This window comes from Tupaia chinensis, unplaced genomic scaffold (assembly GCF_000334495.1).
Source record: "Tupaia chinensis unplaced genomic scaffold, TupChi_1.0 Scaffold000098_2, whole genome shotgun sequence".
NCBI classification, from domain to species: domain Eukaryota; kingdom Metazoa; phylum Chordata; class Mammalia; order Scandentia; family Tupaiidae; genus Tupaia; species Tupaia belangeri.
The window spans coordinates 322,063-337,587 of NW_006159561.1; the positions used below are offsets into that span (position 1 = coordinate 322,063).

Consider the following 15,525-nt stretch of genomic DNA (forward strand, 5'->3'; position numbering starts at 1 on the left):
CGCTCTTCAACTCTTCCTGTGTCTTCCTAGTACTCAAATTTGACTTCCAATTACTCTCCTTGGAGCTCTTATTATACTGGGTGCTAATGAAAATGTGCACATCCTTAACACGCTCTTTGCTGATGAAATATTTTGAACTCTAGATTCATCTGGCACTGACGGAGAGCATATGCCATCTCAGTTTGTGTGGAGAACTCCGCCAAGGGTTCTTCCTGGACTAGGAAATTAGTAGGAGCCACAGATGTACGCAGTCTGTGAGTCTCCATAACGGCGTGGAGGGTATTTAATAGAGTCTGTTTTTGCAGGGAGAAAGATTTGAGACAGTGAAGATTTCAACATGTTGCAGAATGATTAGCGTTCCTGGAACCACTTAACATCCTCAGCCTCTGAATGGATTCTGAGTGTGTAGAAGTTTTCCTCAGGAAGTCGATGATTCTACAAGAGCAGGGATTTTTAGATTTAGAGGAATGTACAATAACAGAGGCCTTCAGAAAGTTCATGGGAATTGTGTATTATGAAAAAGTTAGGGCCAACAGGTAGTGTGGAGATTAGGGCAGCTGGATCCCACATGGCCGACTGACGTTGAGTCCCAGATCTGGCGGCTTGAAGATCACATTGGCTCTGGACCAGCAGTTAGCGTAATGGCTATGTCGCTGTACTCCCACGTAGTCGACCGCGGGTCACGTCCTGGACTCAGTGGCTTAAAACTCACGCCGGGCGCGTGTGCATGCATGTCCAAGATCCCGAGAGGAGAATGGAGGAGAAGGGATTGCGGCATGACCATCCCCTCTGGGGGGTGATTTCTTGCTTTCTGTCTCTCTGTCTCTCTCTTTCTGTCTGGCGAACACACACGCCCTATAGCAAAAATCTCTGAAAAAAAAAAAAAAAGATCACATTGGCTCATGTATGGGCGTGTCCAAAATCCCTAGGGGCTAACAGAAAAGGGATTGCAGTGTGGCTTATGCCCCCTAGGGGTGATTTCTCATCCCCCACCCCCTTCCTCCTTTGTCTCTCTCTGGTGAGTGCATGAGCCCTGTAGCCAAAAAAAATTAAAGAAAAAAAGAAAATGTAAGCATGAATTTCATTGGAGGGGGGCAGGAAGGGGACACTGAAATAGATTTGTACGTTCATTCCATTTTTTCATTTTTTTTTCAATTATTTATTAATACAATTCTGTATATTACCAGAAAGGACTGAGGTAGAACTCTGATTAGACTGAGCCAACACAATCAGATAACTGTCATACTTGTTTATTTCAAATGAAGGTTAAGCCTACATGATATTTATTCTACGTTCTTGGCTTGGGGCTCTGGTTATCATACAAAATTTTTGATAACATGTCACTTATGTAGCATACTTAGAAATTTGCTATATTTGTGAGATATAAAGGGAATACACTAAAGGTAAACTATTTACTAAGTCTCACTATGATCATGCTGTAAAAGTATATGGGAAAAGTGGAATTTGTGTAAATTTAATGTTTTGGGTGTTTCTGAGATCCAGGGGAGTATTTTGAAATCTCTGACCTGTTTAGTAGAACTAGAAGTCATAAAAATGTGAGATACAGAGACCAGCAGATGGCACAATGGCTACGATGTTGCTGGAGTCCCATGTAGTTGACCATGGTTCGAATCCTGGAACCAGTAGTTTAAAATGTGTGTGTGTGTGTGTGTGTGTGTGTGTGTGTGTGTGTGTGTGCCCAAAATCCCGAGAGGAGAATGGAGGAGAAAGGATTGCGGCATGGCCATCCTCCCTGGGGAGTGATTTCTCAATTTCTGTCTATGTTTCTCTCTGTCTCTCCAGTGTGCCTACAGGTCCTATAGCAAAAACATCTCAATAAAAAGGTGAGATACAGATTTCCTTGAGTCAATAGTTTGATGTTATTTCATGTGGTTTGAATATTTTAGATATTGAAGGGTATTATTAAATTAGGACTCATGGCAGATATTGGTGAGCCTTATTCACCATGGGCCAGCTACTTCCCTAAGTTTTTTTATAAATGTTAATGAACTTATTTACTTTAACAATAACCCCTTAAGGTTGGAATACTAGTATCCTATCTTCTTTTACAATAGATACTGTCTGAGAGGGAGTCTTGGGTTTTCATTTCTGTTCTCCTTGACCCTAGAGGCCATCAAAATGTCTAGGTTGGGACATGTACTCAGGGCAAAGATGTCTTTTCTTCCTCCCTGGGTTCTAGCTTTCACTTTGATTTAGACTTGATTCCTTACGTTCTTGTCAGCTCATTAGTATTTCAAAGAAGATTTTTTTAAAAAAAGTTAACTATCATTTTTAGGTTTCTGTGGGAGAGTTGTCCAAATATACTAGCCTGCCCTATTTCCAAGAATGGAAATCAAACTCGCTTATTTTACATTTCAAAAAAAAAAAAAATGTGAGCTTAGAGAGGCCAGTGACTTCCAGAGACCATGGAGCTGGTTAGTGTAGAGTCCTTGCTGAAATCTGGGTCTCCGTTCAGATTCCCAGTGCAGTGTTTTCTGAGGTTTGTCCTAGCTGATGGTTCGATCTCTCTGTTCACATAAGGAAAGTAGAGATTTGAGTAATCAAATCACAAGTTTAATGACTGTGGATGGGAAATCGTAGAAATCAAGAACTGTCCCTGTATGTCTTCTCAGTGCAGTGCTGGGTCTTAGTTCTGTCCACAGTTGCTGTTGTCAGATGTTTTATGGGGGCTCATGCAGAACTGCCCAAATAAAACACAGATCTGTGAACTGTCCATTGTTAAACTCATGCAAATGACCAAGTGTGCCCTCGTTTAGAGTAAAATAGGAAATTATAAGAATCTTGCGCAATTGGGACCTTTCAGTCTCCTTGAAGCGTAATTTTTACCATCCTTCTTGCATAGAGAGTGGCAACAGAACAAGTGAGAGGTGACAACTAAATACCCAGACAGCGTCATCCCAGGCAGTTTGCATTTGTGACAATGTCGCCTTAATGAATTTCACACATCGTTTCTCATTGTTTTCTCACCATCTAGATGTAAACACCTCTCATAGTAAAATATTGTCTTATTTTTCACTTTGTGCTGTTTTAATTCATTTCAATTAAGGAACTAAGGAGCCCACCCACTGTACTGTATCCCAAGAGGTATTGCGTGTATTTCCATGAATACACAGTTTCTTTCCCGTAAGGGATGCATACCACAGTTCGGTATGAGAGGACTGTGTAGCTCTGTAGCTGTATGTCCTCGTGGTTATTTGTATAATTCTGTGTATAAATCCTATTCATTTAATGAACTGTCACATGGAGCCAGCCACACAAACCTCACCATTGTCCCTGTTGGTGCTATGGACAGCTACATCATTTTCTATCTTCTGTGCTGGGTGCTCCGCAGACATTTTTTGTCAGGCTAAATACCAGGATTAGATACTTTTCTACTGAACAGTGTGTGTGTGTGTGATTTTTTTTTTAATTGACGGAAGTCACTTGTGTTTATCTGAGACAGACTGGGGACGGGAAGAGAAAGCATCCTCAATACAGTGTTGTCATGCCTCAATCCCTTTCCATTTCTCTGTCCTGTCAGGGTTCTAGGCACACATGTATCCATGTCTAGCTTGTTTTTCAAGCCACGAGGGCCAGGTTTCAAACCACGGTTAGACATGTGGGCTCAAGTTCTCTTAACCACTAGGCTAGGGGCCCAGCCCAAATTTGTGTGTTTGTATCAGATGGCCAAATTTGTTTCACTCTTTGCTTTACAGCTTCAGAAACTGGCAAATATGTAGTCTCAGTAAGCATCTCATTATACCTATGGCTTTCTTGTTCTTGTTTTATTTTCTGGTCTCATGATTTATTCAAATATTTATTTGATATATTTTGTGTTGTAGAAGCTTCTGTAATTTTTTTGTGGACACAACAGTGGGTCTGAGCTTTCAAGTAAATACAGCATTCTGCCTGGGAGAAGTGACTGGAGGGCACAATCCAGATGCTTGTAGAGGAAGATGAAGCTCTTACCGTGGAGGTGTTTAGTTTGGTGGGGAAACTCACTGGCCACAGCATCCTAGGCTTCTTGTGTTTGTGTCGAACCTCTGCCATTTCCCGACACCTTGGGCAAGTTTTTGTCCTCCATTAAGCTGCAGTTTTCTTCTGTACAATATTGGGGTCGTATTAGGACATTTCAGTGTTTGGCACTTTGACCCACGTTTAAGCTCAGAAATGTGAGCTGCTGTTGTTCTCAAGAGGCGAGGAACAGCTTAGGCAGAGGGACTAGCAGGTCCAAAGTCGTGGTGATGTGAGTGTGCAGAGTTGGTATACACCAGCAGGAAGTACTCGCAGGAATAAGCAAGTGTAGGCCAGGTGCGATATTTATATAAAAGTCGAGTCTGGGAGGGAACCGCCGGGGTGTCCATGTGAGGAGAGCATGTACTGAATGCTGCTAAAATGGGAAACCCAGACAGGAATGTTTCGATGTGGAGTGAGACCAGCAGCTGTTGGTGGTGTGGTACACGTGAGTGTTTGTATTTCATATAGAGTAGTCTTGTGGCTGTCAAATCCCTGTGCACAGGACAGTTACCTGGAGCCTTCGTCAAAAAAGCCTTTTCTTGGCCTCACCCTGAGTTCTAGACTCAGTAAGTCTGAGTCGGGCCTTAAGAAGCATGAAAGGGGCATACCATGTAATTCAGACATAGACGGGTGCCCTTGCTGGACTGAGTATCAAAGGAATGGTTACTAACTAACTGGTCAGTCTGATGAAGCTTGGGGTGGAAGGATGCAGACAAGTGGCAGGAAAGGGACACGTTCACCTTCATTATGAACTATCATGAGCCATGCTATCGCTTGGTCTCTTCTTGCTGTGCAGGAATGAGCAATAGTGGTGTAGGTGTTTTTGAAGATAAAACATAATTAGAATTGTTGTATTTATTAGGTTTGGGAGAGCTAGTGATTTTTTTCCCCCTCATTTTCTCCATCTCATAAGAGGCCAAGGGAAGGAAAATCCTCTTCAAAAGAGACCAATAAAAGAGAGGAAGCAGGAAAAAAGGAGTAACCACATGAGGTCAGGAAACAAGAAAGATGGCAGTGGGAAAGGATGGGAAAAGAGCAGTCAGGTCTGATTGGTTGGGATTCTCTTTGTGCAGGAACCCAGCCAGTATTTAACCTGCTTTGAAAAACTAGACTTCCAGCATTTTTAATTAGTGGATTGCTCGCTTTTGAAATTGCCCAGTTGGGAATACTCAAATTTTGATGTGTTTTCTCTGCTTACTAATTAGCAGACCGCTTGGTTGACCATCATTTTCTCTTCATTCTATGGATAGAAGATGTATATGAAGGTGCCTTGTAACCTTCTGGCTCAAGTCTGGGTTAAAAGCCAAAAGACACTGCATATTTAGAAACTGTTCTTACTGAGTTATGAATTAAATTTTAGGACATTTTTTCTCCAACTTGATTCATTCTTTTTGCTTTAGCACAGGGCTTTTTAATTTTGCCATGACTGACATCCAGGGCCAGGTCATGCTTCGTTAGGCAGGGCGGTTCTGTGCAGTTGTGAGAAGTTTAGCAACATCCCTAACCTATGCCCACTAGATGCCAGTAGCAACCCCCAGCCCTCCAAGTTGGACAGCCCACATTGTCTCCAGACATCACCAAATATCCTCTGTGGGGGAAAATTGCTCTCAGGGAGAGCTGTTGTCCTGCGTCTCATTGTCCATGCTCCCTTTTCCTCCACGTCTCTGTCTACTTTTAAGAGTGACAAGACAGTGCCTGCTCTGTGGTGAGGCAGTAATGCACTGTTTAGAGAAGCTGGGTCCTACAAGGCGACCACAGTTCCTACCACTGACTTGGTCATCTTAAAGCATGCTGGGCACATGAACCAGTGCTCAAGATCCTATGGGCTGGAGGACTGGAGGGATGCAGATGGGCCGGAGGAATCCTGCTTGACCAGACTTGGTGGAGGGTGCTCATTTCTTCCTTTTTCTCTCACTCACGTGTGTGCGTGTGTGTGTGTGTGTGTGTGTGTGTGTGCGTATGTGTATGCACGTGCTTTATCACGAATGAATAAAGAAAAAAAATTAAATTGGGAGGATAAAATGAGTTCCAACAGGGTGGAGTCTTATGGGAGATGTAAGAATTAAAAGCTCGTCATAAATTTTTGGACACATTTATGAGGAGAATGTTCTCAGATGAATTCATGCTGGCTGTTACAGGTGATGAAGAAGTCAAGATGTGCTAGGCTTTTGAAAAACGTGCAGTGGTTGTGAGGTTTTGTTATGTATACACAGTGTTTTTATTGAGATTATTTGTGTGTGTGTGTGTGTGTGTGTGTGTGTGTGTGTAAGAATTGGGAGACTTGTAAGCTACAAAACTAACTCATGTGACACTCACGGAGGGTTGTAAGTAACTTCTATGTGTACTTCAGCTCAGCTCTACAGGATCGGCCGGTGTGCTGGGTTGTTAAACAGCAGATTTTGGGAAAGTTTTACATCTTTTCTCTAGGCTTGATGCTGTCCCCAGAGCCTTCTTGACATGCCTTCAAGCTCACAGTGCACTGATTTTAACTGTCCACAGGGGACATTTCTGTTTGCAATTGCAGTATCTTCTGAAGCACCAACTAAAAGGAACCAACATAATATTTCTTAGAAAAAAGAAAGACACAGAGAAAGAGTATTCAAGTTTAGCAATAATAAGTTAATTGTTGCTAGTCCATCTCTTAAGATATTCTGAAACACCATGTACTCTACTGTACCCCAAAATAAATCAGTTAATTATACTATGATTATTTCTGCTGATAATAGAATAGCAGTAATAAAATTAATGACAGTAGAGCATTAAGAGAATAAACAGTATCAATGAAATGTTAGGAAACACAATAATTAGGATGATGTCTCCTGAACCAGCATTTCACACTTCCTCCTCCAGTTCTGTCAGAGGATGTTTTGATGGCCGTCTGTTATTAACCACCATCAAAATAATACTCTCCTGAAACTGTTCATACTTGTAAAGGGCCTTTCATCCAAAAAAAAAAAAAAAGTCTCAAAGCCATTCCTAAATATAATGTGAATAATCTTTAAAGCACTTTTGTGTTTTAAGCAATTAATATGGTGACCTAGCTGTTAACGCCATCCTGAGGCTTTGCCGCTCGAAGTGCTGATAGAACATATCTTAATCTGGTCAACATTAAAACTTTGCAGAAAAAAGTTTAGAAGAATTCTTCCTTTTAGATAGTGGATGAAGGGCTCTTCATCATCATTTATTAAAATAAAACTTCGCTTTGTAATTTAATGACAAGTGTAATTTGTATAGCTTTAATAACAATTTTAATTTCCATATCCAGAGTAAGGATGGTAGGCCATGTGGTCTGTCTAGCATTTTTTTTTTTTTTTGAGAATAGAAAGGCAGAGATAATGTTGTCTTAACATAAATGAATACTTTTTAGTCTTATACTTTATTTATGTTTCTTGTCCGGTGTAATAAACTTGGAGTAGAAAATATAAAGTTTCCAGAGCATTATGGTAAGAATGCTAGAAGTATAAGTAGAGGTATTTACTATCATTTAACTCTGTTTTGTATTAAGGTTGTATCAGTATATTTTTTTAAACTTAATTTGTCCAGAAGATTTTATTTTTGGTGTAGTTTCATGTCTATAAAAATCGAGGCTATCAAACACTGTGAAGGATGGAAGTAATTTTATGTTCATACCTCTGGTTCCTGAGGGTCCAGTTCATTTCTGCTGTGAATTTAAATGAGTTCATTTAAGTAGATGGGTCAGAAGCCACTATCATCATGGTAGCCCTGTGCCTGGTTCTTAATTAAAGGCAACAGGAGATTAATTTGAAACATTAATTTAAAAGTGCATATACAAAAAGAAAGAATTATTGCAAGAAAGCCTAAAGAACTTTTCTCTTGTCCCTAGATGTAGAAGACAGAAGTAGCTCAGGGTCCTGGGGGAATGGAGGACATCCAAGCCCATCCAGGGTAAGTATATCTAATCTTTTTTCCCACAGCCAGACTTCTCACATATGTAAATTGACAAACTGAAGGTGAGTTCCTCTCACACACACAACTGCACAGATACGTACGCATACTGAGTTTAATAAGGATCATCTTGTCTTTGGGATTTTTTTTTTTTTTTATACTCTTATTAGATGGATGCCATTACTGAATTTGACACCTTTCCTGCTTTTTCCAACCGAGAAGAAAAACCTTTTATTCAATATTTGGCCTTACTTTGGCAGTTATTGATCCAGAAAACAGAAATTTATTTGTTGTAGGTGGAACGACTTCTAAAAATATCCTGATATCCCTGTAATGTATTGGTGTGAATAAACTACTGAATAACATTAAAACACAGTATGAAGTTCTGTCCTACCCATCTTATGGGTAAATCTGAAATGATGGCACTTTATACACATGCTACCATTCCAGCAGTAAGGCAAGTGGGATTCGTTAATTTATCTGGCCTCGAAATTCTGCCCCATTTTCACACGTTTTCATGGTGGTTCTCTAGGCATTGTTTGTTCATTTGGGTGTAATGGGAGGACTGTGGAAGAGGGCAAGACAGGTGGTTAGGCATCATTTGCCTATGTGTGTGTATGACCTTGGCATGTCATTTTTTCCTCTTTGGTCCTTGTTTTCCTAATTTGTGAAAAGAAAAAAATACAACTAGAGACTCTTCTGTTTCTTCCAATGTAACTATTTATGATGTTACATATAATGTCTTTAACTATATTATTTCTAAACCACTTCAAACCCATGGCAACTTTTATAATGTATTTGGTTGTCAGAAGACATGATGCATCTTTGCATAGTAAAACATGAAAAAATGAGTTTGGACTCTTCTCCCAGCCCAATACATGTAATGCCCTAAATTAAAAGTAGACTTAGTGCACATAGTAAAACAAATATCTCCCCCTCCCCAAACCAGTTATATGAGTATGTATAAAGATCCTACAGAGAGGGGAACATTTTACTGTTGTGTTCTCATAAAGTTAGAGTAGAGGGAGGTCTGTATTTTGCTCTAAAGAGGCAGAGAAGGTAAGAATCAAGCTGGCTAAATGAGAGCCTTTCAGTGAACCATAGTTGCATATTTCCACCTGTCCGTGGAATTGTGATCCTCACTGTAATCTTTAGGGTTAGGCAGGATCTCTGAGCTTACCAGTAACTTTACTGAGCCCTAGTGCCAGCTATTGAGTTTGACATTCTAATGTATTATATGGGTGGGTTGAGGAAATCTTTCCTCCCGCTCATGTTACAGTGTGCACTTGAAGAAATAAATCCACTCCTCTTGACAGCAAATGGAGATGATGACAGGACTTCCTTTTATCATTCAGTGCATTTAATTTCGTATGATGTCTCAGTTTAATATGTATAGTGTCTTTCAGAGTTTTTGCCAAAGACACAGATGACAGAGACAGAGACAGAGACAGAGAAAGCAAGAGAGAGAGCGAGAGCGAGAGAGAGAGAGAGAGAGAGAGAAGGGATGGGCATGCCACAGTCCCCAGTCCCTTCTCCTCCACTCTCTTGGGATATTAGGCATACACTCACATATGCTCAGTGTGATTTTCAAGCTGCCAGGCCCAGGACTCCAACCATGTTTGGCCATGTGGGAGTCCAGCACCTTAACCACCATGCCACCTGTTGGCTTCCATATAGAACTTTTAATTGTGCTTTAGAGGATAAAGTCCATTTAGAATCATCACAACTCTCATTTTCATTAGCCATCCTGCCATTTTTCTCGAAGAATATATTGGTGAATAATTTTGAATCAATGTATTATTTATATTTTCTAAATCCAGACAGCTTATATGAGGCAGATTGTTTGTGAAAGACTCATATCCAGACAACCTTGCCAATTCTCTCTTCTCTTATCTGAAAGTGGTGATATTATCTCCTAACTTGTGACTCAGTGGTGAGGATTAGATTAGATAATGTATTTTAAGCTTTTAGTGTACATCTAGGGTAAGGGCACTTAATAATAATATGTATTATGCAATGCTTGGTAGAGAATCAGAGCCTAAAACCAATGATAAGTATTTGAAATGCTACTTTTTTTTTTGGAGAGATTTTTCACTGTAGGGCGTGTGCGCTCGCCAGACAGACAGAGAGAGACATAGAGACAGAAAGCGAGAAATCACCCCCCAGCGGGGATGGTCACGCCGCAATCCCTTCTCCTCCATTCTCCTCTCGGGATCTTGGGCACGCACGCACATGCGCCCGGCGTGAGTTTTAAGCCACTGGGTCCGGGACACGAACCGCGGTCGACCACATGGGAGTCCAGCGACATAGCCATTATGCTAACTGCTGGTTCCCAATGCTACATCTTTTTATATATGAGGGGACTTTTAAAAAGTGTGTAAAAGAGAAGAATTAAAAGTTTACGGGACCAGCAGATGGCTAATGGTTACATCACTGGACTTCCACATGGCCGACTGTGGTTCACGTCCCCGACCCAGTACTTGAGACTCATGCCTGGCATATATACGTGGTTGTCCAAAATCCAGAGAGGAGAATGGAGGCGGAGAGATTGCAGCTTGGCCATCCCCTTGAGGGATCTTGCTTTTTATCTGTCTTTCAGTCTCTGTCTCTTCAGTCAGCACACACACCCTCGAGCAAAAATCTCTCTTAAAAAAAAAAAAGAAAAAAAGAAAAAAACAAAGTTAGGGCCAGCTTTGTAGCCTAGCAGGTAAGGGATCTGCATCCCACATGGCTGACTGAATGGCTTGAATCCCAGCCTGGTGGCTTGAAAAACTTGCTGGGGGAACTAGCAGATGGTTATATTGCTGGACTCCCACATAGTTGACTGTGCTTCAAGTCCCAGACCTAGTGGTTTAAAGCTTACACTGGGTGTTTGTGTATGTGCATGCCCAAAATGCCAAGAGGAGAATGGAAGAGAAGGGATTGCATCGTGGCCAATCCCCCAGGAGGTGATTTCTCACTCTCTTTCTCTCTAGTGAGCGTATGTGCCCTACAGCAAAAAATCTCTCTTAAAAAACAAAAAAACAAACAAAAAAGAACCTTGCTGGATATGTGTGTATGCATGCCCCAAATCCCAACCGGATGGAGAAATGGGGGAGAATAAGTTGTGGCAAGGCTGTGACCCATGGGGGATGCTTTCTCCCTTCTTTCTTTCTCTCTCTGAAGCATGTGCACTCTCAGCCAATTTAAAAATCAATAAATAAGAATTTATTTATTTATTTACTTTTAGAGATTTTTGCTATAGGACCCCCCGCCCCCCACCCCCACTGCAGGGATGGTGGCTATGCTGCAGTCTCCTCTTTTTTATCTTCTCTTGGGATTTTTTTCAAACTGCTGTGTCTGGGACATGAACTGTAGTTGATCACGTGGAAGTTTAGTGCCACAACCACCAATGCCAACTGCTGGCCTCCCTTCCCCCCCAAAAAAAAAATAAAAAATAAAAAAAACACCCAAAAAGCAAAAACAATTTATTTTGGTGCATAAAGTTTTATAAATCCATGCCTAGTTTTTTTCATAATATGTACTTTTCATGAACTTTTGAAGACCCTTTGTATTGATATTAGCAACATTAGATTATAGTGCCATTCAGGTTCATTTTAAGCAATGAGGAAAGGCAATTGAAAACCAAGTTGTTTGTCCTTAACTTTCCAGTTAGTTTTTAGTGAGGTGATGATGGGCCTTTTCATTGTTGATATAGCCACTACCTTTTCTTATGTGGTTAGATCCTGCCCTTTGGTTAAAATGCCAATGATACCTCTGGCTAAATTTGACTTAGATTTTGTGGGCAGTTCAAGCAGTGAGCAGAATGACTTTTCTCTCCCTTTTTTGGTCACAGTATGTACTTCAATAGAATGAAATTTAAACCTATGAGAGTGATGATTTTAGATCTTTCCAGTCTGTTATCAAATTCCCCCATGAAAATTAAGTGAGTGAGTAGTTTAACAACATTGTTTGAATTTTAAATTCCCATTAAGTCATTGAGATAATTATAATAATGAAAAGGTTTTTTTTGCCAAATCTCTTTTAAAAACTATTCTTATGGTATACTTTGTCCAACTCCAAAAATACTGATTTATGTTAAAATTTAGATGTTCATTTATAGTTATATTCTAATTTTAAAGCACTTTTATGTGTTAATAACTCAGGCAATAACCTCTTTTTGTAGATGTAAACAACGGTAACTGATAAAACATTGAAACTTCAGTATTGTGAAACCAAATGTTGTCATGGCTCTGTTTTGATCTACCAAAAGCAATTCATTAGAAGCTGTGGATAATTTTTTTTTTTATAACATAACTTTGCTTTAATGCAAGCTTTTCTAAATAATAACATTTAATATTTGTAGTATACTTTATGTCATCTTGTGTTTTATATGTATTATTTTATTTAATCGTGTCAACAACTCCATCCAGTTGATATTATTATTATTATCCCTAAGATTTCACAGCTATTATAAGGGATATTTGAACTAGTCTAACCCACAAGACTGTGAATGTACAGTTTCCTTGTAGTGAGGAATCCCTCAAGTGACATTAAGTTCTTTAGGTGGGAGAGGTTTCAGTAGTAGGGATGTACCCATGTGCTTATTTCTTAGTGTAAACTTAAAACTTACATTGTTGTTTCATTTACAGAACTATGGAGATGGGACTCCCTATGACCACATGACCAGCAGGGACCTTGGGTCACATGACAATCTCTCTCCACCTTTTGTCAATTCCAGAATACAAAGTAAGACTAATTTTAAATTAACATGCACTTTTCCAATGCTGATATTTTATCATGGAAGGTAAAACCATGTCTCAGACAGAGGTTCAGTGTTTAGGAACTTGGATGTTTGGCCAGTTCATGGTTGTAATCTAAAATTGCAGTAAAACATGGTCGTCTGCAATTGGTAACAAGACAGACTATGTATTACAACTCTGCAGAATTAAACGATGATGCTGAGCCTGTGTGGAAATTTTCTCTTCCTTGGGCATAAAGGTCTCATTCCTATTTCAGTGTTGCAATAATACTTTTTAAAGTTAAGGTTGATGAAGTTAAAGTAGTGAATAATTACAAATATTACTGGGCTTGTTCATTGGCAATGATATTTTGTCAGTGTTAGCTGTGTTTCTTTTTGGTTTATTCAAGGGGTATAGAAATACATAGTGTTAATAAGTTTAGTGTGCTTAAATCAGCACATTCAAGTTGAAGAGTGAAATCTGGTTGTGTATTTATCCAAGAGTGAACTTTAGTGCTTATGGTCTAGGCAGACTCCATCCTGCCTCATTGAAAGCAAGCTGAATGCCAAGTAGTCTGAGGCATCTGCAAATTTCCAGCCTGTCCTTTACAGTGGTGTCTGTAGTCCTTTTTTGTGCTTTTGACTGCCCTGTGAGGGTGTTTGTTTAACAGTAGTACCTGGAGCAATGAAAATATTATCCATAATGATTTAAAAGGTCCCAATACATGGTACTTCAGTTTTGATTGAAAAACTGAATTTTTGTTTTAGTAAATGCGAGTTCTTAAAGTATTAGTATGTCTCTCAACCTGGCAAAATTCTCTAGTGAATCTGTCAATGAATGCATTTAAATTTCTTGACACAAGGCGTTGGACCATACTTGAAAGAAAATGATAATACAACAGCAATAAGTATATGATTCTGAAACTGTAATTACAATGCTTCTCAAGACTGTCCCGATTATTAAGCCTTAGAAGTTATGTCAGTTACTTATAGTGTAGTTCGTCCTTGAATCTCAGGTTTTTTTTCCTTCAAAAATCATCAGATTCATCTAATGGATTTTTGTGTATTTAATGAACAGTCAAAGTAGAGAAATACTAGCAATCTGTTTTTAATGGGTATATATATGTCTCTACCTTTGGTGTCATCCCAACTTTGAGAAACACCAAATCCTGTTTGGTCACAGGTTGTTTTTATTTCTGTGTTCTTTCTTCTTAAAAATGGTAAATTGTGTATTTATATTTTAACTTTGCAACTAAAACAAGAATCCCAGGTTCTTTAACAGTTGTTTACAGGGAGGTATATCAAGTCTTCTATTTTCAGGATATAAAGATGCAGATGACTAGACATACTGGTCAACTTAGATTTTAAATCATAACTTTAGTGTCTTTAAGGCAAATAGGAATCATTTTAATTCTAATTAATTTGCTTTTTTATACATCTTCAGCCAACTTCGTAAAATAATAGTAAGCTACTTGAAAAGTAATAGTCTTGGATGTACATTGGAAACATGGAATTAAATTAAATTATGTGTTTAATTTGGTGCAAAAATTTTTTTACCTTAAAAAATCAACTTGATAAAGTAATATTACAGAATATTCCAAGCAGTGCAGACATATTAAATAATATTCTTGTTCACTTTTTCCACAAGGACAACTATTTTACAAACCCAATTCATTTTTCAATTCAAGTTGTATTTAAAATCTAAGTGGGCTTACAGTCTAAAACGGAGGGAGCTGATTCTTTTCACTTTAGTTGTTGTTTAAGCTGAAAATCCATGTCAGCCTTGCTCTTTTATCCTGTCTGCCCTCCTTCCCATTAAACCCTTAAATATGGAGGCCAAGCCAGTCTCTTGCATTGTGATAGGAAATGCTACTATGTCCACGAGGCTCCCACCCACTGTTCCCAATGAAAGGACTTCTCTGTTAGATAAGCCGTCTGGTCTGAAACATGGCTCTTTATTGTTTACAAACTGCTACATTTTCCACCTCAAGCAGATTTTTGCACAGAAAAGAATTGTGCTTGGGCTAAATGGTTTATCTGACATTAACGGCGCAGTGTCAGACGTGGGTCAGGGAAGTCGCCCTCAGAGCCAGAGGGTACTGTGCAGTATGCAAAAAAAAAAAAAAAAAAAAAAAAAAGAAAAAAAAAAAGGGAAAATAAGACATTGAAATAAGTATGAAATACCCTACATTTTTAGTTTGGAGAAGAATTAAAAATATATTTTTAGGTTACTGACTATAATGCAGCTTTAAAAACTTCCCACCACTATAATTTCTCACATCCCAAACCGCCTTCTTGATGGGCTTGATTATTTCAGGGCCAGATTCGGGGAACAAAGATTCTCATTGATTTGCCCAAGATGCTGTTGATTTAAAATGAAACCACTTTAAGATGAGCCATGATTGGTATTATATTGCAAGTTAACAAAGAAAAGATAGGCTGTTTTCATGAAAGGAAGAGCAACAAGTTTACAGGTGGAGATAAAACAAAGGAAAATCTATCAGTGTAGCAGACAATTTGTAGTTCTAGAATATATGCTGTAATCTAAACTGTGCTTTGTGTCCAAACCCATATTTGGTATTATGACCCTTGTGGATATTTTCTTTCTGCTAGAAGAAGGTATTAGACTTTACTGTAAGTTTTTGAAAACAATCCATTATCCACTCTGAGACCCTTTTACTGGTTTTTATTAAAACTACAAAGGATTTCTTTACATTTCAAAGACTTAATTCTGCCGTGATGTCACATTAGGGTAGAAGCTATAGCATCAGAAATAAATCAGCCACTTTATTGGAGCAGATTCTCTATTGTCAAATCAATCAAGCCTGTGACTGAATTAGGCGTCTGCTACAGAAATAAGTGACACTAATTTTACGGGAAAG

General features: G+C 39.1%; 1 protein-coding gene across 8 annotated transcripts in view; it reads left to right on the plus strand.

The window, feature by feature from the left end:
* The window catches only part of TCF4 (transcription factor 4), a 436,167-nt gene that overhangs the window by 141,152 nt on the left and 279,490 nt on the right, over positions 1 to 15,525 (plus strand). For all 8 annotated transcript variants that reach the window (XM_006143421.3, XM_006143424.3, XM_006143427.3 and 5 more), the window contains 2 exons: positions 7,862 to 7,923; positions 12,555 to 12,651. In XM_006143421.3, the coding sequence (XP_006143483.1) occupies positions 7,862 to 7,923; positions 12,555 to 12,651 (159 nt within the window). The remainder of the gene's footprint in view (positions 1 to 7,861; positions 7,924 to 12,554; positions 12,652 to 15,525) is intronic.